General features: G+C 42.7%; 1 protein-coding gene across 1 annotated transcript in view; it reads left to right on the top strand.

Moving 5' to 3' along the window:
- Positions 1–15,606, top strand: part of MMP28 (matrix metallopeptidase 28) — a 61,006-nt gene extending 45,400 nt beyond the window's left edge. Inside the window, exons 5-8 of the mRNA XM_070742283.1 lie at positions 1,308–1,553; positions 2,585–2,737; positions 5,329–5,496; positions 14,838–15,606. Of these exons, the coding sequence (XP_070598384.1) occupies positions 1,308–1,553; positions 2,585–2,737; positions 5,329–5,496; positions 14,838–15,235 (965 nt within the window). The 3' untranslated portion in view covers positions 15,236–15,606. The remainder of the gene's footprint in view (positions 1–1,307; positions 1,554–2,584; positions 2,738–5,328; positions 5,497–14,837) is intronic.
- The last annotated feature ends 1,842 nt before the right edge of the window (positions 15,607–17,448 follow it).

Here is a 17,448-nt window from a genome sequence, read left to right as displayed (position 1 = left end):
TGTAAAGGCCTAGGGGGAAAGTGTATCTTAGTTCCCCTATGCCTGGCAGCAGAGGTGGGTTTTAAGCAGCTTACGAAAGGCAAGGAGGGTGGGGGCAATTCTAATCTCTGGGGGGAGTTGGTTCCAGAGGGTCGGGGCCACCACAGAGAAGGCTCTTCCTCTGGGTCCCGCCAAGCGACATTGTTTGGTTGACGGGACCCGGAGAAGGCCAACTCTGTGGGACCTAACTGATCATCTGAGTATGATCAGAAGTGGAATTTCTGGTACTGCGCATGTGTTGCCATCTTGTTTTTCTTGATATCATGGAACCGTTTTGAACAGAACTGGACCATCTTTTTTGGAAATTTTTTATGGATTTTTAAAAAAATATTATTTCCCCCCCCCCCTGTTTTTTTCTTCTGAGCATGCTCAGAAGTTGAATTTCTGGTACTGCACATCTGTCGGCATCTTGGTTTTGGATTTTCTTTCTTTCTTTTTTGGCTTAAAAAAATGTTTGGGCATTGTACACAAGGTGCAACCATGTGGCGCAGGAGGAAGTGAACTTATAGTGAAGTAAGTTAAAACTCATCCCTGATCAGCAGAATGGAATTCTCTGATGGATGGCATTGAGTGACTTTCATAGCTAAATATAAATAGTGTTCAAAGCAGTGTGGTCGGGCGGTAGGAAAAGCAAGTAGGATGCTTGGCTGCATAGCTAGAGGTATAACAAGCAGGAAGAGGGAGATTGTGATCCCCTTATATAGAGCGTGGTGAGACCACATTTGGAGTACTGTGTTCAGTTCTGGAGACCTCACCTACGAAAAGATATTGACAAAATTGAACAGGTCCAAAGATGGGCTACAAGAATGGTGGAAGGTCTTAAGCATAAAACGTATCAGGAAAGACTTAATGAACTCAATCTGTATAGTCTGGAGGACAGAAGGAAAAGGGGGGACATGATCGAAACATTTAAATATGTTAAAGGGTTAAATAAGGTTCAGGAGGGAAGTGTTTTTAATAGGAAAGTGAACACAAGAACAAGGGGACACAATCTGAAGTTAGTTGGGGAAAAGATCAAAGGCAACATGAGAAAATATTATTTTACTGAAAGAGTAGTAGATCCTTGGAACAAACTTCCAGCAGACATGGTTGGTAAATCCACAGTAACTGAATTTAAACATGCCTGGGATAAACATATATCCATTGTAAGATAAAATACAGGAAATAGTATAAGGGCAGACTAGATGGACCATGAGGTCTTTTTCTGCCGTCAGTCTTCTATGTTTCTAAATTGATCTGGGATCTGATTTCTCTTTCTCTTTCCTTAGGGGGTGCTCTGGCACATGCCTTCTTCCCACGCCGTGGCGAGGCCCATTTTGACAATGACGAGAGATGGTCCCTGGACAGTGGGAAAGGCCGTAACCTCTTTGTGGTGATGGCACATGAAATTGGACATACGCTGGGCCTGGAACATTCCCCCGTGTCCAATGCTCTTATGTCCCCCTACTACAAGAAACTGGGCAAGGGATTTGTCTTGAACTGGGATGACGTTCTTGCCATTCAGAATTTATACGGTAAATAGAACTTAATTTTTCAAGAGTAAAACATTCTCAAGGTAAAGTCTGCGTGACTGCAGTTTTGGAACCAGTTGAAGTGAATGAGATCTAGAACAGGGGTCTCCAACCATGGCAGATTCTTGGAGCTGAAGTCCACAAATCTTAAAGTTGCCAAGGTTGGAGACCTCTACTCTTCATGGCACCAGACCAGAATATCTCCGGGACCGCCTTCTGCCACACGAATCCCAGCGACCGGTTAGGTCCCACAGAGTTGACCTTCTCCGGGTCCCGTCGACTAAACAATGTCGTCTGGCGGGACCCAGGGGAAGAGCCTTCTCTGTGGTGGCTCCAACCCTCTGGAACCATTTCCCCCCAGAGATTAGGATTGCCCCCACCCTCCTTGCCTTTTGTAAACTTCTTAAAACCCACCTCTGCCGTCAGGCATGGGGGAATTGAAATATCTCCCCCTTGCCCATGTTGTTTTGGTGTATGGTTGATTGTGTGCTTGTTTTTTTATATATATATTGGGGTTGTTTTTATGATTTTTTTAACCTAAAACTGTAATTTAGATTACTAAGTATTAGATTTGTTACTATGTACTGTTTTTGCCATTGTTGTGAGCCGCCCCGAGTCTGCGGAGAGGGGCGGCATATAAATCCAATAAATCTAATCTAATCTAATCTAGAAAAAGTGCGGATAAGTGCATTTTAGCATGTGGCTTGCCTTGCAGCCTCAGTCAGCTGAGAGTCAGGAAGCTGATAATGAGTTTCTTAGCTTAACAGGCTCTGTTCTGTTTGCTGCAAGGAGGTGAATTGCTGGGAGGCAGAGGCTAAAGGAGGGAGGTGGTTGGGTGAGTGGGGCTACATTCAGTATATAAGATGCACCCAAGTTTTCACCCTCTTTTGGGTGGGTGTGTAAAAAGGTGTGACTTATATTCCAAAAAATATGGCACAGTAAATAGAGTTGTTGATTGAACTCTCCTGCTTTGTTAACACAATACATACAGATCTTGGTTTGAGCTTCTGATTGTTGTCTTTTCTTTCGAACAGGAAAACCATCCCGAGGCCCGATAGTCCAGCTTCCAGGAAAATTATTTGCTCGCTTCCAGGATGGGAAGCAGTACCTTGAACACAGGGAGCAGAATCAAGAGACAAATTTCAGGTTCCATTACTGCATGTCGTTTTTTGATGCCTTAACTGTAGGTAAGAATGAATAAACTTGGGTATTGTAGCACATTTTCTCTAGAGAGTTCTGCTGCGAAATCCTCATAGGTGTCAGGAAGGGCATCCAGCCAAAAAACGCTCACCTACATTCAGTCACCCTGACTCCACCCCGAGGGAAAGGATTACAGGGTTATTAAGAGAGAAAAAAAATAGCAATAGTTAAACAAATGTCATGATCATTGTTTGCTCTAGGTCAGGGATGGTGAACCTTTTTTCCCTTGGGTGCCGAGAGTGCGGGTGTGAGTACCCACACCCATAATTCAATGCCTGGGAAGGGTGAAAACAGCTTCCCCCTCCACCCGGAGTCCAGAAATGGCCTTTTTCCCAACTTCTGGTGGGCCCAGTAGGCTGGTGTTCTGTCCTCCCCAGGCTCCAAAGGCTTCCCTGGAGTCAGGGGAGGATGAAAACACCCTCCCCAATCCCCCTGGAGGTTCTCAGATGGCCAGCATACACATGCATGTTGGAATTGAGCTAGGGCAATGGCTTGCATGCCAGCAGATATGGCTCGGACTGCCACCTGTGGTACCCGTGCCATAGGTTCACCATCACTGCTCTAGGCAGTTTTTGCCGAAAGCAGACATATAGTCCAGTATTGGTCTAAAACTCGATTAATTGCAATTATATGACCATGGGACATTAGATTTAGATTTATTGGATTTATATGCCGCCCCTCTCCGCAGACTCTTGTTTGTTTGTTTGTTTGTTTGTTTGTTTGTTTGTTTATTTCTTTATTTCTTTATTTCTTTATTTCTTTATTTCTTTATTTCTTTATTTCTTTATTTCTTTATTTCTTTATTTCTTTATTTCTTTATTTCTTTATTTCTTTATTTCTTTATTTCTTTATTTCTTTATTTCTTTATTTCTTTATTTCTTTATTTCTTTATTTCTTTATTTCTTTATTTCTTTATTTCTTTATTTCTTTATTTCTTTATTTCTTTATTTCTTTATTTCTTTATTTGATTTGATTTGATTTGATTTGATTTGTATGCCACCCCTCTCCGTAGTCTCGGGGCGGCTAACAACAGTAATAAACAGCATGTAACAAATCTAATGTTTAAAATAATTAAAAAACCCTTATTAAAATCAGACATACAGACAAACATACCATGCATAAATTGTATAAGCCTAGGGGTAAAGGGTAGTTCAGTTCCCCCAAGCCTGACAACAGAGGTGGGTTTTAAGGAGCTTACGAAAGGCAAGGAGGGTGGGGGCAATTCTGATCTCCGGGGGGAGCTGGTTCCAGAGGGTCAGGGCCGCCACACAGAAGGCTTTTCCCCTGGGTCCCGCCAGACGACATTGTTTAGTTGACGGGACCTGAAGAAGACCGACTCTGTGGGACCTAACCGGTCTCTGGGATTCGTGCGGCAGATGTATTCTGGTCTGATGCCATGAAGGGCTTTATAGGTCATAACCAACACTTTGAATTGTGACTGGAAACTGATCGGCAACCAATGCAGACTGCGGAGTGTTGGTGTAACATGGGCATACCTGGGGAAGCCCATGATTGCTCTCGCAGCTGCATTCTGCACGATCTGAAGTTTCCGAACACTTTTCAAAGGTAGCCCCATGTAGAGAGCAATCACTCCGCAGACTCATATACTGTACATTGCAATTATATGACCATGGAAGTTCAGAATCTGGCCTGGTTGTAAATACCTTTTGGTGGATCCATTATAACTGTGATGGTGAAACTGCGGCACGCATGCCACAGGTGGCATGCAGAGCCATATCGGAGGGTAAATTGCCCTACGTGAGCTCCAGCACACATGAAGCCTTGGGCTGCAAAAAACCACCCAACGGGCAAACTGGAAGTTCGGAAAATTTCTGAAAGTTTTAATAGATTTTATTTATGCAAACATTTGGTTTTATCTTTTTTCTCTCTCAGAAGCCCATAGTTGTTCCTTACCTGATCTTTTTTTTAAATCTTCACAATGGCGGCGGAGAAGTGGGGAGATTAATTTGAAAACCTCCTGCTTTCTGCACATGCTCAACAAGTGAAATCTCGTGCGAGTGCGCTTGTAAGAATGAGGTTTTGGCAATTTTCGCCAATTTTTTTGTTTCTGCCCATGCGTAAGCAAAAATATCACCGAAAATTGCCGAAATCGCACTTGTGTGCCCCATATGAGATTTCGCTTGCTGTGCATGCGCAGAAGCCAAATCACACCCTGATGGGTGTGTGTGTGAAAGCCAGACACATATGCGTGCCAACGCTGGCCTTGGAGGGCACACCAGTGGCGCCAAAGACGAGCAGCCCTTCACTGCTCCTGTTATCTAGTCAGCAGCAAGGGGGGGGGAGATATAAACCCAAATTTCTTTGGCTCTGGTTCAGTGTTGATTAGGTTTTGCTATAATCTTGATTTCATTACAATTATAATTTTGTTGTGTCTTTATTATTATGCTATTGTTATTTGCCTTGGATGCTATTCTTGGGAGATACGGCAAGTTGTACACTTAAATAAAAAATATATAGCAGAATTCCAGTCAATGCATATTTGTATTGATCAACGGATCAGTAATGATTATGTTTTTGATTAAAACATTTCAAGGCATTTGCATTTTATTTTATATAGATATGGAAGGTAATCTGTACATCTTTAAAGGCAAGTATTACTGGATTGTATCGAAAGGAAACTATGCTGTGGGTCCGTATCTTCTCCAAGCCAAATGGCCTGGTCTTCCTTCTGCCATTGATGCGACAGCCTTCTTGGAGCAAGACATGAAATTCTACTTTTTTAAAGGTAGGTTCAGTGATGGGCTGCTTCCGGTGTGGGCCACTCTATAGAATGGTAGTAAATTCTGGGATGCGTGCGCACAAGAGATTTGGTCTTTTGTGCATGCTCTTAAAGCCAAATCTTTTGTGAGGACACTTGCACAAGCGAGATTTCGGTAATTTTCACCAATTTTTTGCTTCTGCGCAAGGAGTGCACTGGTAGCGCCTGTGGCAGGCAACCCTCCGCTGGTAGGTTCATTTGGTTGTGGATATCAAATCAGACCTTATCTATCTATCTATCTATCTATCTATCTACCTACCATCTACCTACCTACCTACCTACCTATCATCTATCTATTTATTGGAAAACATAGTAATACAATTGATCCAATTAATATAATTTAAAAACTTTTTAAAAATCCTAAAACGCTTTAAAACATTCAATTATTCTCCACTCAATAGATCACGCCAAAAATATTCATTGATCAGGGGGGAGAGATCTAATGATCTAATTTCAGCTGCATCATTGCCCAGAGGCTGTAGCTAAAATATAATCTTTCAACCTCCACCTTTCCATTTACAATTTGGCTATAAAAATTTACAGCGCATCTTTTCAAATTGTTCTCAGAATTGTTGAGAAAGTGTGCTTGGTATATTTCAAAAACCCATTCTTAATCAATGGAAGATGCTGTTGATTTTTTTTTTTTATGACATTGGAGAATTCCAAAGGGCAGTCTGGGTAAGCGATGGGGGATTGCAAACCCTGTACATTTTTTTTTGTTCTCTTGATGAACAATGGACTCATAATCCCTTGCATCAGGGTGGAGTCGGGGCATCTGAATGGAGCTAAGTGTTTACCAGCTGGATGCCCTTCCTGTCGCCAATGCAGACTTTGCAGCTGATATTTACTCGTTGTGCCCATAGAAAGAAATATCTGCCACTACCTAGGATCGAACTCACAGCCTCCTGATTGTGAAGCAAGAGCTCCATGTCAGGATCGGGGCCTACCTGATGCAATATTCCAAATTGCAGAGAGAAGAATTGTAATGACTTCAACAATGTAAAACCGCTTAGTCATGGTGAATATGCAGATTGTAATGGAATCTGATTGGCTGACAAAATTATATGTACATAATGCATCTTTGCCTAGGTGTGGTTTGGCTTGTGGCTTGACTTGAAGAGGTATTGTGGCTTAGTATGGTTTAGAGTGGCTTGCTAATTAGTGTGGTTTGTGGTGGCTGAAGACTTGTAACTGAATATTGTAAATGAGAATAGTAGATAGAGAATTGTGAGCACATTGTATAGTAACTGCTAGAGAGATAGCTACAGTGTAAATAGCTTTATTTATTATTATTTATTTATTCTTTGTCCAATATACAATACATATGAGAGAGAATATACATTAGGAATATATATATAAAGATAGGAAGTAAAAAGAAGGGAAGTGGATAGGAAGATAATATATATAGAGGAGAGAATATATAAGATAAAAGAGGTAAGAAAAGAGAATTGGACAGGGGACGATAGGCACATCAGTGCACTTATATACGCCCCTTACTGGCCTCTGAGGAATCGGGAGAGGTCAATCGTGGAGAGTTTAATGGAGAAGTGTAGGGGATTGGGGGTTGACACTATTGAGTCCGGTAATGAGTTCCACGCTTCGACAACTCGATTGTTGAAGTCGTATTTTTTGCAGTCAAGTTTGGAGCGATTGATATTAAGTTTGAATCTGTTGTGTGCTCTTGTGTTGTTGCTGTTGAAGCTAAAGTAGTCGTTGACCGGAAGGACGTTGCAGCGTATGATCTTGTGGGCAATACTTAGATCGTGTTTTAGACGCCGTAGTTCTAGGCTTTCAAGGCCCAGGATAGTTAGTCTATTTTCGTAGGGTATTCTGTTTCGAGTGGAGGAGTGGAGGGCTCTTCTGGTGAAGTATCTTTGGACGTTTTCGAGAGTGTTGATGTAGGTTTGCTACAAAAGAAGTAAATATTTTCCTAAGAAATTCTGCAGTATGTGTTTTCAATTATCTTTAAGACAAAGGTTCCTGATATGCTGGTCTGAGGCAGGCTGGTTAGCTATCTGGGTGGGATAGCTTCGGCAAAACGTTACTCCAATGCTCCACCTCTAAGCTACTGCACCAATCCCTTGGTTATTGTTTCAGTTGCTAAGCAGTGCAGTCATTAAACAAGCCATCACCTGACCAGACCTGATTTTTACAACCATTTTACTATGATTGTTAAACGATTTGCTACAGTTGTTAAACTAATTAATAGTTACTGTTGTGTCAGAACTGCTATTTAAAAGGAGATACAAAAGCACTGGGCTGCTTCAGATCAAGCATTAATCTTAAAAACTGTCTTCATTTTGTTGAGCTGTCTAGAGCAATAATAAAGCAGTCTTTTAAAATAAGTTTAATAATTTGAACATTCTACAGACATTTATAGTTATTGACTTACTTCTTTGCATCCCATTTCAACAGTCTGATGAGCATAAGAAAATAAAATTCTGCCTCCCAGCAATTTGCCTCCTTGCAGTTTTAGTTTCACTTTCAGTTTTACCACATGGCCTGCCTGCAACTTCAATCAGCCGAGGGCCGGGAAGCTGATAATCAGTCACTTGGCTTAACCGCTGTTTGCTGTAAGGAGGTGAATTGCTGGGAGACAAGAGGCTAAAATATGGGGGTGGCTGGCTGGGGCTACATTTGGTGTATAAGATGCACCCAAGTTTTCACCCGGTTTTTAGGTGCATCTTATACTCTGAAAAATACGGTAAGTAGGAAGCCTTATGGGTTTGCGGTTTGCCTTGAACTGGTTTACTTGCATTTAGTTGTTCCCCAGGCAGGAAGATTCTGTAAAATTTAATTGGGTTAGCAAAGGGGGATAAATTGACTACTTTGACCAAAAAAAGAAAAGAAAAGAAAGAAAGAAACCCACCATAAGTACTTTGTTTCTACTTGGAAACCACTCCTGGACTTTGTGCTTGAGGTAGGAAAAAAATGAATCTTTAATTTTAGATTTTACCGATTGGATAGATTTTTGGCTAGTTTATACTACTACATAAAAGTAAAAAGTTGAAGTTGGTTGTTACTCAGTGGTGGGTTCTGAATTCATTTGCTATCAATTCACACATGTGCTTCATGCTGCAGGATGCTTCTGTGGATGTGTAGAAATGTCCCGGGCAGGTGGGCGGACCACCCTGGGTGCGTGGGCGGAGCCTCCCACTGCCGCTGCTACTGGTTCTAAAAACTGGTCCAAACCAGGAACAACCCACTGCTGATGTTAGCATATTATTATATTGCACCAAAGGGATTCAGAAGTCAATGCCTTTTCTTTCTTTTCCCCTCCTTTTCTGCACTCTTCCCTTCCCCTTTCCCTTCCCTATTTTTCCTGCTATTTATTTTTGTATTTTATATTATATACAAATTAAAAATGCAACAACAACAATAAAAACAGACAGGAACTTTTTTAAAGGTCTTTCTCCACTGACCTGCTTTTATTCTCCAGCTAGGAAAAAAAAATCACCACATAAACATTGCTGCCCTCTGCTGGTTCTCTGTGAAAAAACATTTGACTATTCTACTTTAATTCCGTCTCCGATTTAAAGGTAGTTCTCAGCTTAGCTGCGATGACCCATTTTTTCAGGGTTGAAATACTGCCAGGAATGATTATATTGTTTGAACGCTACTCTGTTGCTGCATAAAAGAGAAAATTGCTGGATTAATATCAAGATTTCCCCACATGTAGAATATGGGCCCTGCCACAGCTATCACTCGATCATGAATAACACACTTGTGGGCAGCCCATTTCAATAAAGGTAACAATTCCCGTACACTTAAAAAAGTAAAGTTGGAAGAGATGTTATGAACTGTTCTGTCTGGGTCACTCCGGAAGCTATGACCAACCCAAAAAGATAAGCCAGACACACCGGTAGAATCCAAACACAGTTTTATAATGGTAAAAAGAAAAGAAGCCAACAGAAAATGTCCTTACAAATCAGGAAAACACTGGAACTCCAAATAGATACACGAAGGCAATTGTTCATACAGAAACACAGGATCCTTAATGCCAAGACGAGGCTGTTGAGATTACAGACATACACCTCCCACGGGTCTTCAAGACTGCTGGGCCACGAGCCAGGAACAGAAACGCTGAGACAATGCAGATAACAGCAACTCCACTCTGATAACACTCCACACTGCCGAAAGAGTTTGCCTGCCTTATAAACCCTTCCCTGCTAATGAGGACCACACCCAACCCCCTGGTGTTGTTCCTCATTCAATGCTGATAATATTTCTTCAATTGATTCCTCCTTTGATCTATGCGTCTCTGTCGCATACTAATGATAGCTTGTGCTTCATCATCCAATGACTCCAGAGAATCCAAGCTACTGGCTTGAGAGAGCCCCTCCCCAGGGCTCCCAGGCCTTTTTTCCTCGTCACTTTCCTCTCCGCTCTCATCCTCCCCCGGGCATGGAGCCAGCAGAGATGCAGCTGGTCTTTCATCTGACTCAGGCTGAACCACAACATGAATACACGAAGAATCCAGCCAGGCCTCTCTCACTCAATCCAGCTTTCCGTGTAATCTCTTGGCTAGCCAGATCCATTCAGGAAGGTGAGAATGCTCACATTAGAGGTAGCTCTCAACTTATGAGTAGTGTTGGGCGAACTTCAGGAAGTTCGGGTTCGGCGAACTCACCCGAACTTTGCCATGAAGTTTGGGTGAGTTCGCCGAACCCGAACCCGAACTTTACCCAAACCCAAATCCAAACAGCAGCAGCGCTTTTTAAAACTTTTTTTTAAAGTTCGGGTAAAGTTCGGATTCAGCATGAAATTCGGGCAAAGTTCGGGTTTGGCATTTGGCTGAACACCGCGAAACGCTGCCGCCCGGGAGTAAAGTGGGGAATCCCATCGTGGGATTTCCCACCTCTTGCTTGCAGCGCTGCAAGCAAAAGGAGGTGGGAAATCCCACAAGGGGATTCCGGGGGCGGGGCTTTGACGTCACAGAGACTCCATCTTCCCCGTTTCGACCTGCCAGGAAGTAGTCTCCGTGACATCAAAGCCCTGCCCCCAGAATCCTCTTGTGGAATTTCCCACTGTCCTCCCGGGCATCGGTGTTTGGCAGTGTTTGGCCGAACACCGAACTCGAACCTGAACTTGTTTGGGTGGGGTTCCAGTAATTAGTGCTGCTGATATAAATAGGCAGCGTGTGGGTTTGGCCGTTGTGGAAGATTATCTGATCATTGTGCTTCAGGACTGCCTTGCTGTCTCCGGACTTTTGTTTATTGATTTTTCACGACTTTGAAACCAAAGCAGAGCAAAGTGTGTGTGTGTTTCACTTCGTGGAAGAAGAAGGGCTGTGTCATTTCTTCACAGCTGCAAGTTAAGTGCTTAAGGACTGATTAAGGGAATTGTACAGACTAACAGGTTGTTTTGGGATGAGTGCTCTTTGCAATACAAAAAGAGTGCTTAGTTTATTTTGAATTTTGTGATAAAGAACATTGTTTTGAATTTTCAAACGGGTGTGAGTCTGAAATTTGTACCCTTGAATTTTCAGGAGGCTCATACCAGAGAGCCTGGCAGAACAGTTAGTGACAGGTCAAAGTTGTGATGGACCTCCCCAGAGCTACTTATGACCCAGTTTCAAAGTTCTGACAGTGTCCTCCCTTCGTGGTCATTTAATCACATTTTGGCTGCTTGGCCCACATTTTCATCCCTTTGCAATGACCCATTTTCATGTGATTATGATTTGCAGCATTTCCCCCCCCTGAAAACCAACTTTTACTTCTGATTTCCTGCAAAAATAATGACAATATGCCCATTGGCTGAAAAGGTTTGTTTAACGATTGTGGCATTTGTTTAATGGCTGCTGCAATAAAGGCAATAAAGCCATGGTGACCCCCTTAATGATTGCCAGAACTGATGGAATTATAGTCATATTTCCAGGCTCGGTTATAGATGTAAGCTGGGGGGTTCTCCTTACTGATTAAACTTTCTCTGGCTCACATGTAAGTGTACATCCATTAGCGCAGTTCGTTGCTTTATTACTTGTGACAATTATAGCAACAGCTACAGCATTTAGACCTACAAAGCCCTACATGGCATCGAATCAGAATACTTATGGGACCGCCTTCTGATGTATAAATCCCAGCGGTCGATTAGGTCCCACAGAGTTGGCCTTCTCCGGGTCCCGTCGACCAGACAATGTCATCTGGCAGGATCTAGGGAAAGAGCCTTCTCTGTGGTGGCCCCGGCCCTCTGGAATTAACTCCCTCCGGAGATTCGAACTGTCCCCACCCTCCTTGCCTTCTGCAAGAGCAGCTTACAATAACATAAAAAAAAATACAAATACAATTTTGAAAAAGTCAAAGAGAAAAGTCTAAAACTATAAAACCCCAGTTAAAAATCCACACTTTGACTATCCAATCAACATTCATGCATGTTAGGTCCCACAGAGTCGGTCTTCTTCGGGTCCTGTCAACTAAAAAAATGTCGTCTGGCGGGACCCAGGGGAAGAGCCTTCTCTGTGGCGGCCCTGACCCTCTGGAACCAGCTCCCCCTGGAGATCAGAATTGTCCCCACCCTCCTTGCCTTTCGTAAGCCCCTTAAAGCCCACCTCTGTCGTCAGGCTTGGGGGAACTGAACTACCCTTTTCCCTCTAGGCCTATACAATTTATGCATGGTATATTTGTGTGTATGTTTGGTTTTAAATAAGGATTTTTAAATTATTGTAAACATTAGATTTGTTATATGCTGTTTACTACCGTTGTTAGCCGCCCCGAGTCTACGGAGAGGGGTGGCATATAAATCTAATAAATAAATAAATAAATAAATAAATAAATAAATAAATAAATAAATAAATAAATAAATAAATAAATAAATAAATAAATAAATAAATAAATATCATTCAACACAATTTGGCCATGATTGATGTCAATTCATGGCCCCCAGGCCTGCCACCAAAGCCAGGTCTTTGTGGTCTTGCAGAAGGCCAGTAGGCTGGGGGCAGTACGGACATCGGGGGGGGGGGAGTTAGTTCCATAGTGCCAGAGCAGCCACAGAAAAGGCCCTCCCCTATTACACTAAGAACGACAGTGGAAGATATATAGATTAGGGGAAAATGTTACTATTTTGGGGGGTTTTCAATGGAAGATACTTTTCTTTATAATATGATATATAATGATTATGATTTGTTAAAGTAGAAATGATATACAGTGATCCCCCGAGTTTCGCGATCTCGATCTTTGCGAAACGCTATATCGCGATTTTTCCACCCGATGACGTCACTCCCTTCCTTTCTCATCTTTCTTTCTCTCTCTCTTTCTCTACCTTGCTTCTTCCTCTCTCACACTCTCTTCCTCCCTCTCTCATCTCTTTCTTTCCTTCTCTCTCTTTCTCTATCTCTCCCCCTCTTGCTCTCGAGCGGCGGGCGGCACCCAGGGAAGGTTCCTTCGGCCGCCCACCAGCTGATCTGCTCGGCAGCGCAGAAGCAGCGAGGAGCCGAAGATGGGGTTTCCCCTTTGCATGGGCAACGGGGAAACCCCATCTTCGGCTCCTTGCTGCTACTGTGCTGCTGAGCAGATCAGCTGGTGGGCGGCCGAAGGAACCTTCCCTGGGTCTTCAACTCCCAGAGCGGTGGACAAGCGGCGGCCGGACAAGCAGACAAGCGGAAAAGCGGCAGACAAGCGGCGGGCGGAAAAGCGGCGGCCAGACAAGCGGACAAGCGGCGGACAAGCTGAAAAGCGGCGGACAAGCGGGCAGGCAGGCGGCTCCTCAGCTGCTGGGTCTTCCCAGGTGCGGAAGTAAAAACACCATCTGCGCATGCGCGGCCATGGAAAAAGGGGCGCGCATGTGCAGATGGTGTTTTTACTTCCGCACCACTACATCGCGAAAAATCGATTATCGCGAGGGGTCTTGGAACGGAACCCTCGCGATAATCGGGGGATCACTGTATTGGTATAATGGAAGAAATGAAGGGAATGAAGCGAATGGGAAATACTTTTTTAAAAAAAATCTTTAAAATACAACCCTTCCACCTATGTATACTGATATTGTTATAATTAGATTAAGATTAGATATGAATGGTTATCTTTTCTTTCCTTCCTGGGATATAAAGAGAAGTAAACTTGGAAATTTCTTTTTTTTAAGGGCAACTTTGATAAAATGAGGGTCTTTAAAAAAGAAGTAAGAATGAGCTTAAGAATATAAGAAATGGATTGTAGCACGACGGCATAGTTTTGGTAGATAAAAAGCAAATAGCCACGAGAAATTGAGATAGCTAATGGCACTTTGAATTCAGATCAGGGCGAAGGAGAATACAGTGGTATCTCATGATACGAACTTAATTGGTTCCAGGAGGAGGTTCGTAAGGTGAAAAGTTTGTAAGATGAAACAATGTTTCCCATAGGAATCAATGTAAAAGCAAATAATGCGTGCAAATCCTTCAGGAAAATCCCAAACTTTAGAAGGGAGGCGAACAGAGGGCAGGGAGGAGCAGCTAAAGGGGGCGGGTGGAAGAAGCAAGGCTAGGCTAAAGGGTGAGTGGGAAGGAAGAAAGGCAAGGGGGGGCGCCCCTCCCTTTTCTTTCTTCAAAAGACACCCTTTCAGTGCCTCTGCAAGCACGTTGTTCTTTGCAAAGTCTTTCCTCCTCCAAGCCGCCCCTCCCTTTTCTTTCTTCAAGACAATCTTTCAGTGCCTGCAAGCATGCTGTTCTCCTACTTTTTTAAATGCAGTCTTTCCCCCTCCAAGCCGCCCCTCCCTGTTCTCCTACTTTTGTTAATGCAGTCTTTCCCCTTCCAAGACGCCCCTCCCTTTTCTTTCTTCAAAAAAGGGGGAAAAAAGAAACCCTTTCATCCCAGGGTTCGTAAGGTGAAAATAGTTTGGAAGAAGAGGCAAAAAAATCTTAAACACCGGGGTCGTATCTTGAAAAGTTCGTTAGAAGAGGCGTTCGTAAGATGAGGTACCACTGTATCTGAAATCCGGATGATAAGATTCGAAAACGAGGTAGCACAGGATGAATGATACTTTCCAGAATAAAATTGGATTTAAAAAGAAAAAAGAAAAAGCCCTCCCCCACAGTTCCACCAACCTACATTGCTTGGTCGAAGGGACCCGGAGAAGGCCAACCCTGTGAGATCTTATTGGTCTCTAGGAGGTATGCGGCAGGGGACGGTCCCTTAAATAGTCTGGCCCTGAGCCATGTAGCAGTTTATAGGTAATAACCAACACCTTTTGTTATTGGGGGCAATATGATGGCATTATAAATCGCTCAGAGAGTGCTGTAAAACACTATGGAGCAGTATATAAATTCTATTGCTATTTAATGAGCGACAGTCTTTGTTTCCTTACAACAGTCTTTCCTCTGTTGCTTTCCACAGGTGGCCGATGCTGGCGCTACAAAGGATCTTCCCTAGAAGTTGGTTTTCCCCGAAAGTGCAGCCTTACTGGTGATCTCCCACGCCACCCTGACACTGCCCTGTTCTTCCAGCCACTCCATCAGCTGGTGCTTTTCAAAGGACCAAAGTATTATGTAGTCAACGAAGAGACTCTCCAAGTGGAACCTTATTATCCCCGAAGCTTGAAAGACTGGGGAGGGGTCCCAGCTCTGGCAAATGGTGCCATCACACATCAGGATGGTTTTGTCTACTTCTTCCGAAATGACCAATTCTGGAAATTCAACCCAGAGAAGCTAGAAGTGGTAGAAACTGGAAAATGGGCTGTTCAACTGAGGTGGCTCGGCTGTCAAGATGTCAGTCTCAATCAAGCTGGGGCCTGATATTTTCTATTTATCTCTGGGTTTGTCACTCATTTTTCTAGTAAAATCTCCAGAAGGCTAGAACTTCTTAATTTAACAGATGTCCAAGTGTTGCCTCTATGTTGGTTGAGGCAGGCAGGATTCCCTTGAGTACCCTTTGTTGGGGATCAAGGGAAAGGGAGGGTCTTGCCTTCTCTTTCTGCTCAAGATCCCCATGGACAATTGGTGGGCCACTGTGTGACACAGAATGCTGGACTCTATGGGCTTTGGCCCGATTCAGCATGGCTCTTCTGATGTACTTATGTTCTTATACAGATTGAGTTCATTAAGTCTTTCCTGATACGTTTTATGCTTAAGACCTTCCACCATTCAAGACGGGCTACAAGAATGGTGGAAGGTCTTAAGCATAAAACGTATCAGGAAAGACTTAATGAACTCAATCCGTATAGTCTGGAGGACAGAAGGAAAAGGGGGGACATGATCGAAACATTTAAATATATTAAAGGGTTAAATAAGGTCCAGGAGGGAAGTGTTTTTAATAGGAAAGTGAACACAAGAACAAGGGGACACAAACTGAAGTTAGTTGGGGGAAAGATCAAAAGCAACATGAGAAAATATTATTTTACTGAAAGAGTAGTAGATCCTTGGAAGAAACTTCCAGCAGACGTGGTTGGTAAATCCACAGTAACTGAATTTAAACATGCCTGGGATAAACATATATCCATCCTAAGATAAAATACAGAAAATAGTATAAGGGCAGACTAGATGGACCATGAGGTCTTTTTCTGCCGTCAGACTTCTATGTTTCTATGTTTCTTATGTACTGTTCCAAGTAGTGTTCCAAGTTTGCTTTTAACCTGTTCCCAAAGTGATTACAGAAAAGTCAAACATGGTACACAAGGCCTGAGCCAAAATTGTATACGAGCAACCATCAATCAAGTTTTGCACCATCAATGTTGAGTGTTAATTTATTGTGACATGGGTGAGACACACCGATTCTTGATTTGAAGTGATCATAAGACACTAAATTGATGTTGTGCCTTCTAGTCAGTCAGAGAAATTCTAGGAAGGAAGACAGAAATTAAGTGTTATTCTCCAGTGGCAATTGGCTGTACCTTCATATAGAAAAGGCCAGGCAGTGGTGGGATTCAAAAAATTTTTATTACCGGTTTGTCCAAACCAACCTGAACTGGCTGAATCCCACCATTGGAAACGTGTCTCCTTCTTACAGCTATCACTTTAACTTGGAGTTTTCTGTATTATTGTCCATCTTTATCATCCAGAAGTGACTGCCACGTCGAATGCAAAACCAGAAGGTCTTTTCACCAGTAAATTTTCCTCTACATCTGAGCCTCAGTGCTTAATCATGTACCGTCTACCTACGGAGTTCATTCCATTTGATACTTCTTCAGTATAGAGCTATCTCCCCACCATCCAGGTAGAGGTGAAGAAGCTTCTTGGATGAGAAGCGAAATGTCTTCAAAGAAAAACTGGAAAGTCCAGTTGCCTCTTGAAAAACATATTTGGAGCAATCATGATCTGGATCATAGGTCTCCAGCCTTGGCAATTTTAAGACTTCTGGACTTCAACTCCCAGAGTTCCTCAGAGGAACTCTGGAAGTTGAAGTCCAGAAGTCTTAAAGTTGCCAAGGTTGGAGACCCCTGATTTGGATGATTGAGAATCTTCATAGACATATGGAGCGAAGGGTGCTCCGAATTACTACCTCTCCTTCCTGTTAAGATACTGTAATTTAATTGCTGTATGGTGCTTTCAGTTTCTTTTTTATACCGGTAGCCATTTTTTAGGATTATGATGTTATATATTAGTGCAATCCTTTATTCATTTTCCTTGTATATAGTTTTATTGCAACAATCGTATAAAGAAAAATATGGGACAATGGTACACTCAGAAAGGACTCTATGCCATCCCAACAGTTTATTTTAAATGCAAAGTTAATGTAGAAAAATGAAAAGTAGAATTTCCCAATTATTTGGGAGGTTAAAACCAACAATTTATTACAGTGATCCCTCCATTACAGTGATCCTTCGCGAAACGGCTATACCACGGTTTTTCAAAAATATTAATTAAAAAATACTCCACGGTTTTTTTTCTATACCACGTTTTTTCCCACCCGATGACGTCATACGTCATCACCAAGAGTCACTTCTCTCTCTCTTTCTCTCTCTTTCCTGTCATTCTCTGCTTCAATCATTTTCTCATTTCTCTTTTCTCTC

This window comes from Erythrolamprus reginae, chromosome 1 (genome assembly GCF_031021105.1).
Source record: "Erythrolamprus reginae isolate rEryReg1 chromosome 1, rEryReg1.hap1, whole genome shotgun sequence".
Taxonomy (NCBI): Eukaryota; Metazoa; Chordata; class Lepidosauria; order Squamata; family Dipsadidae; genus Erythrolamprus; species Erythrolamprus reginae.
Note: the sequence above shows the minus strand (reverse complement) of the source record. Positions and strands in the feature narration are given on the sequence as shown.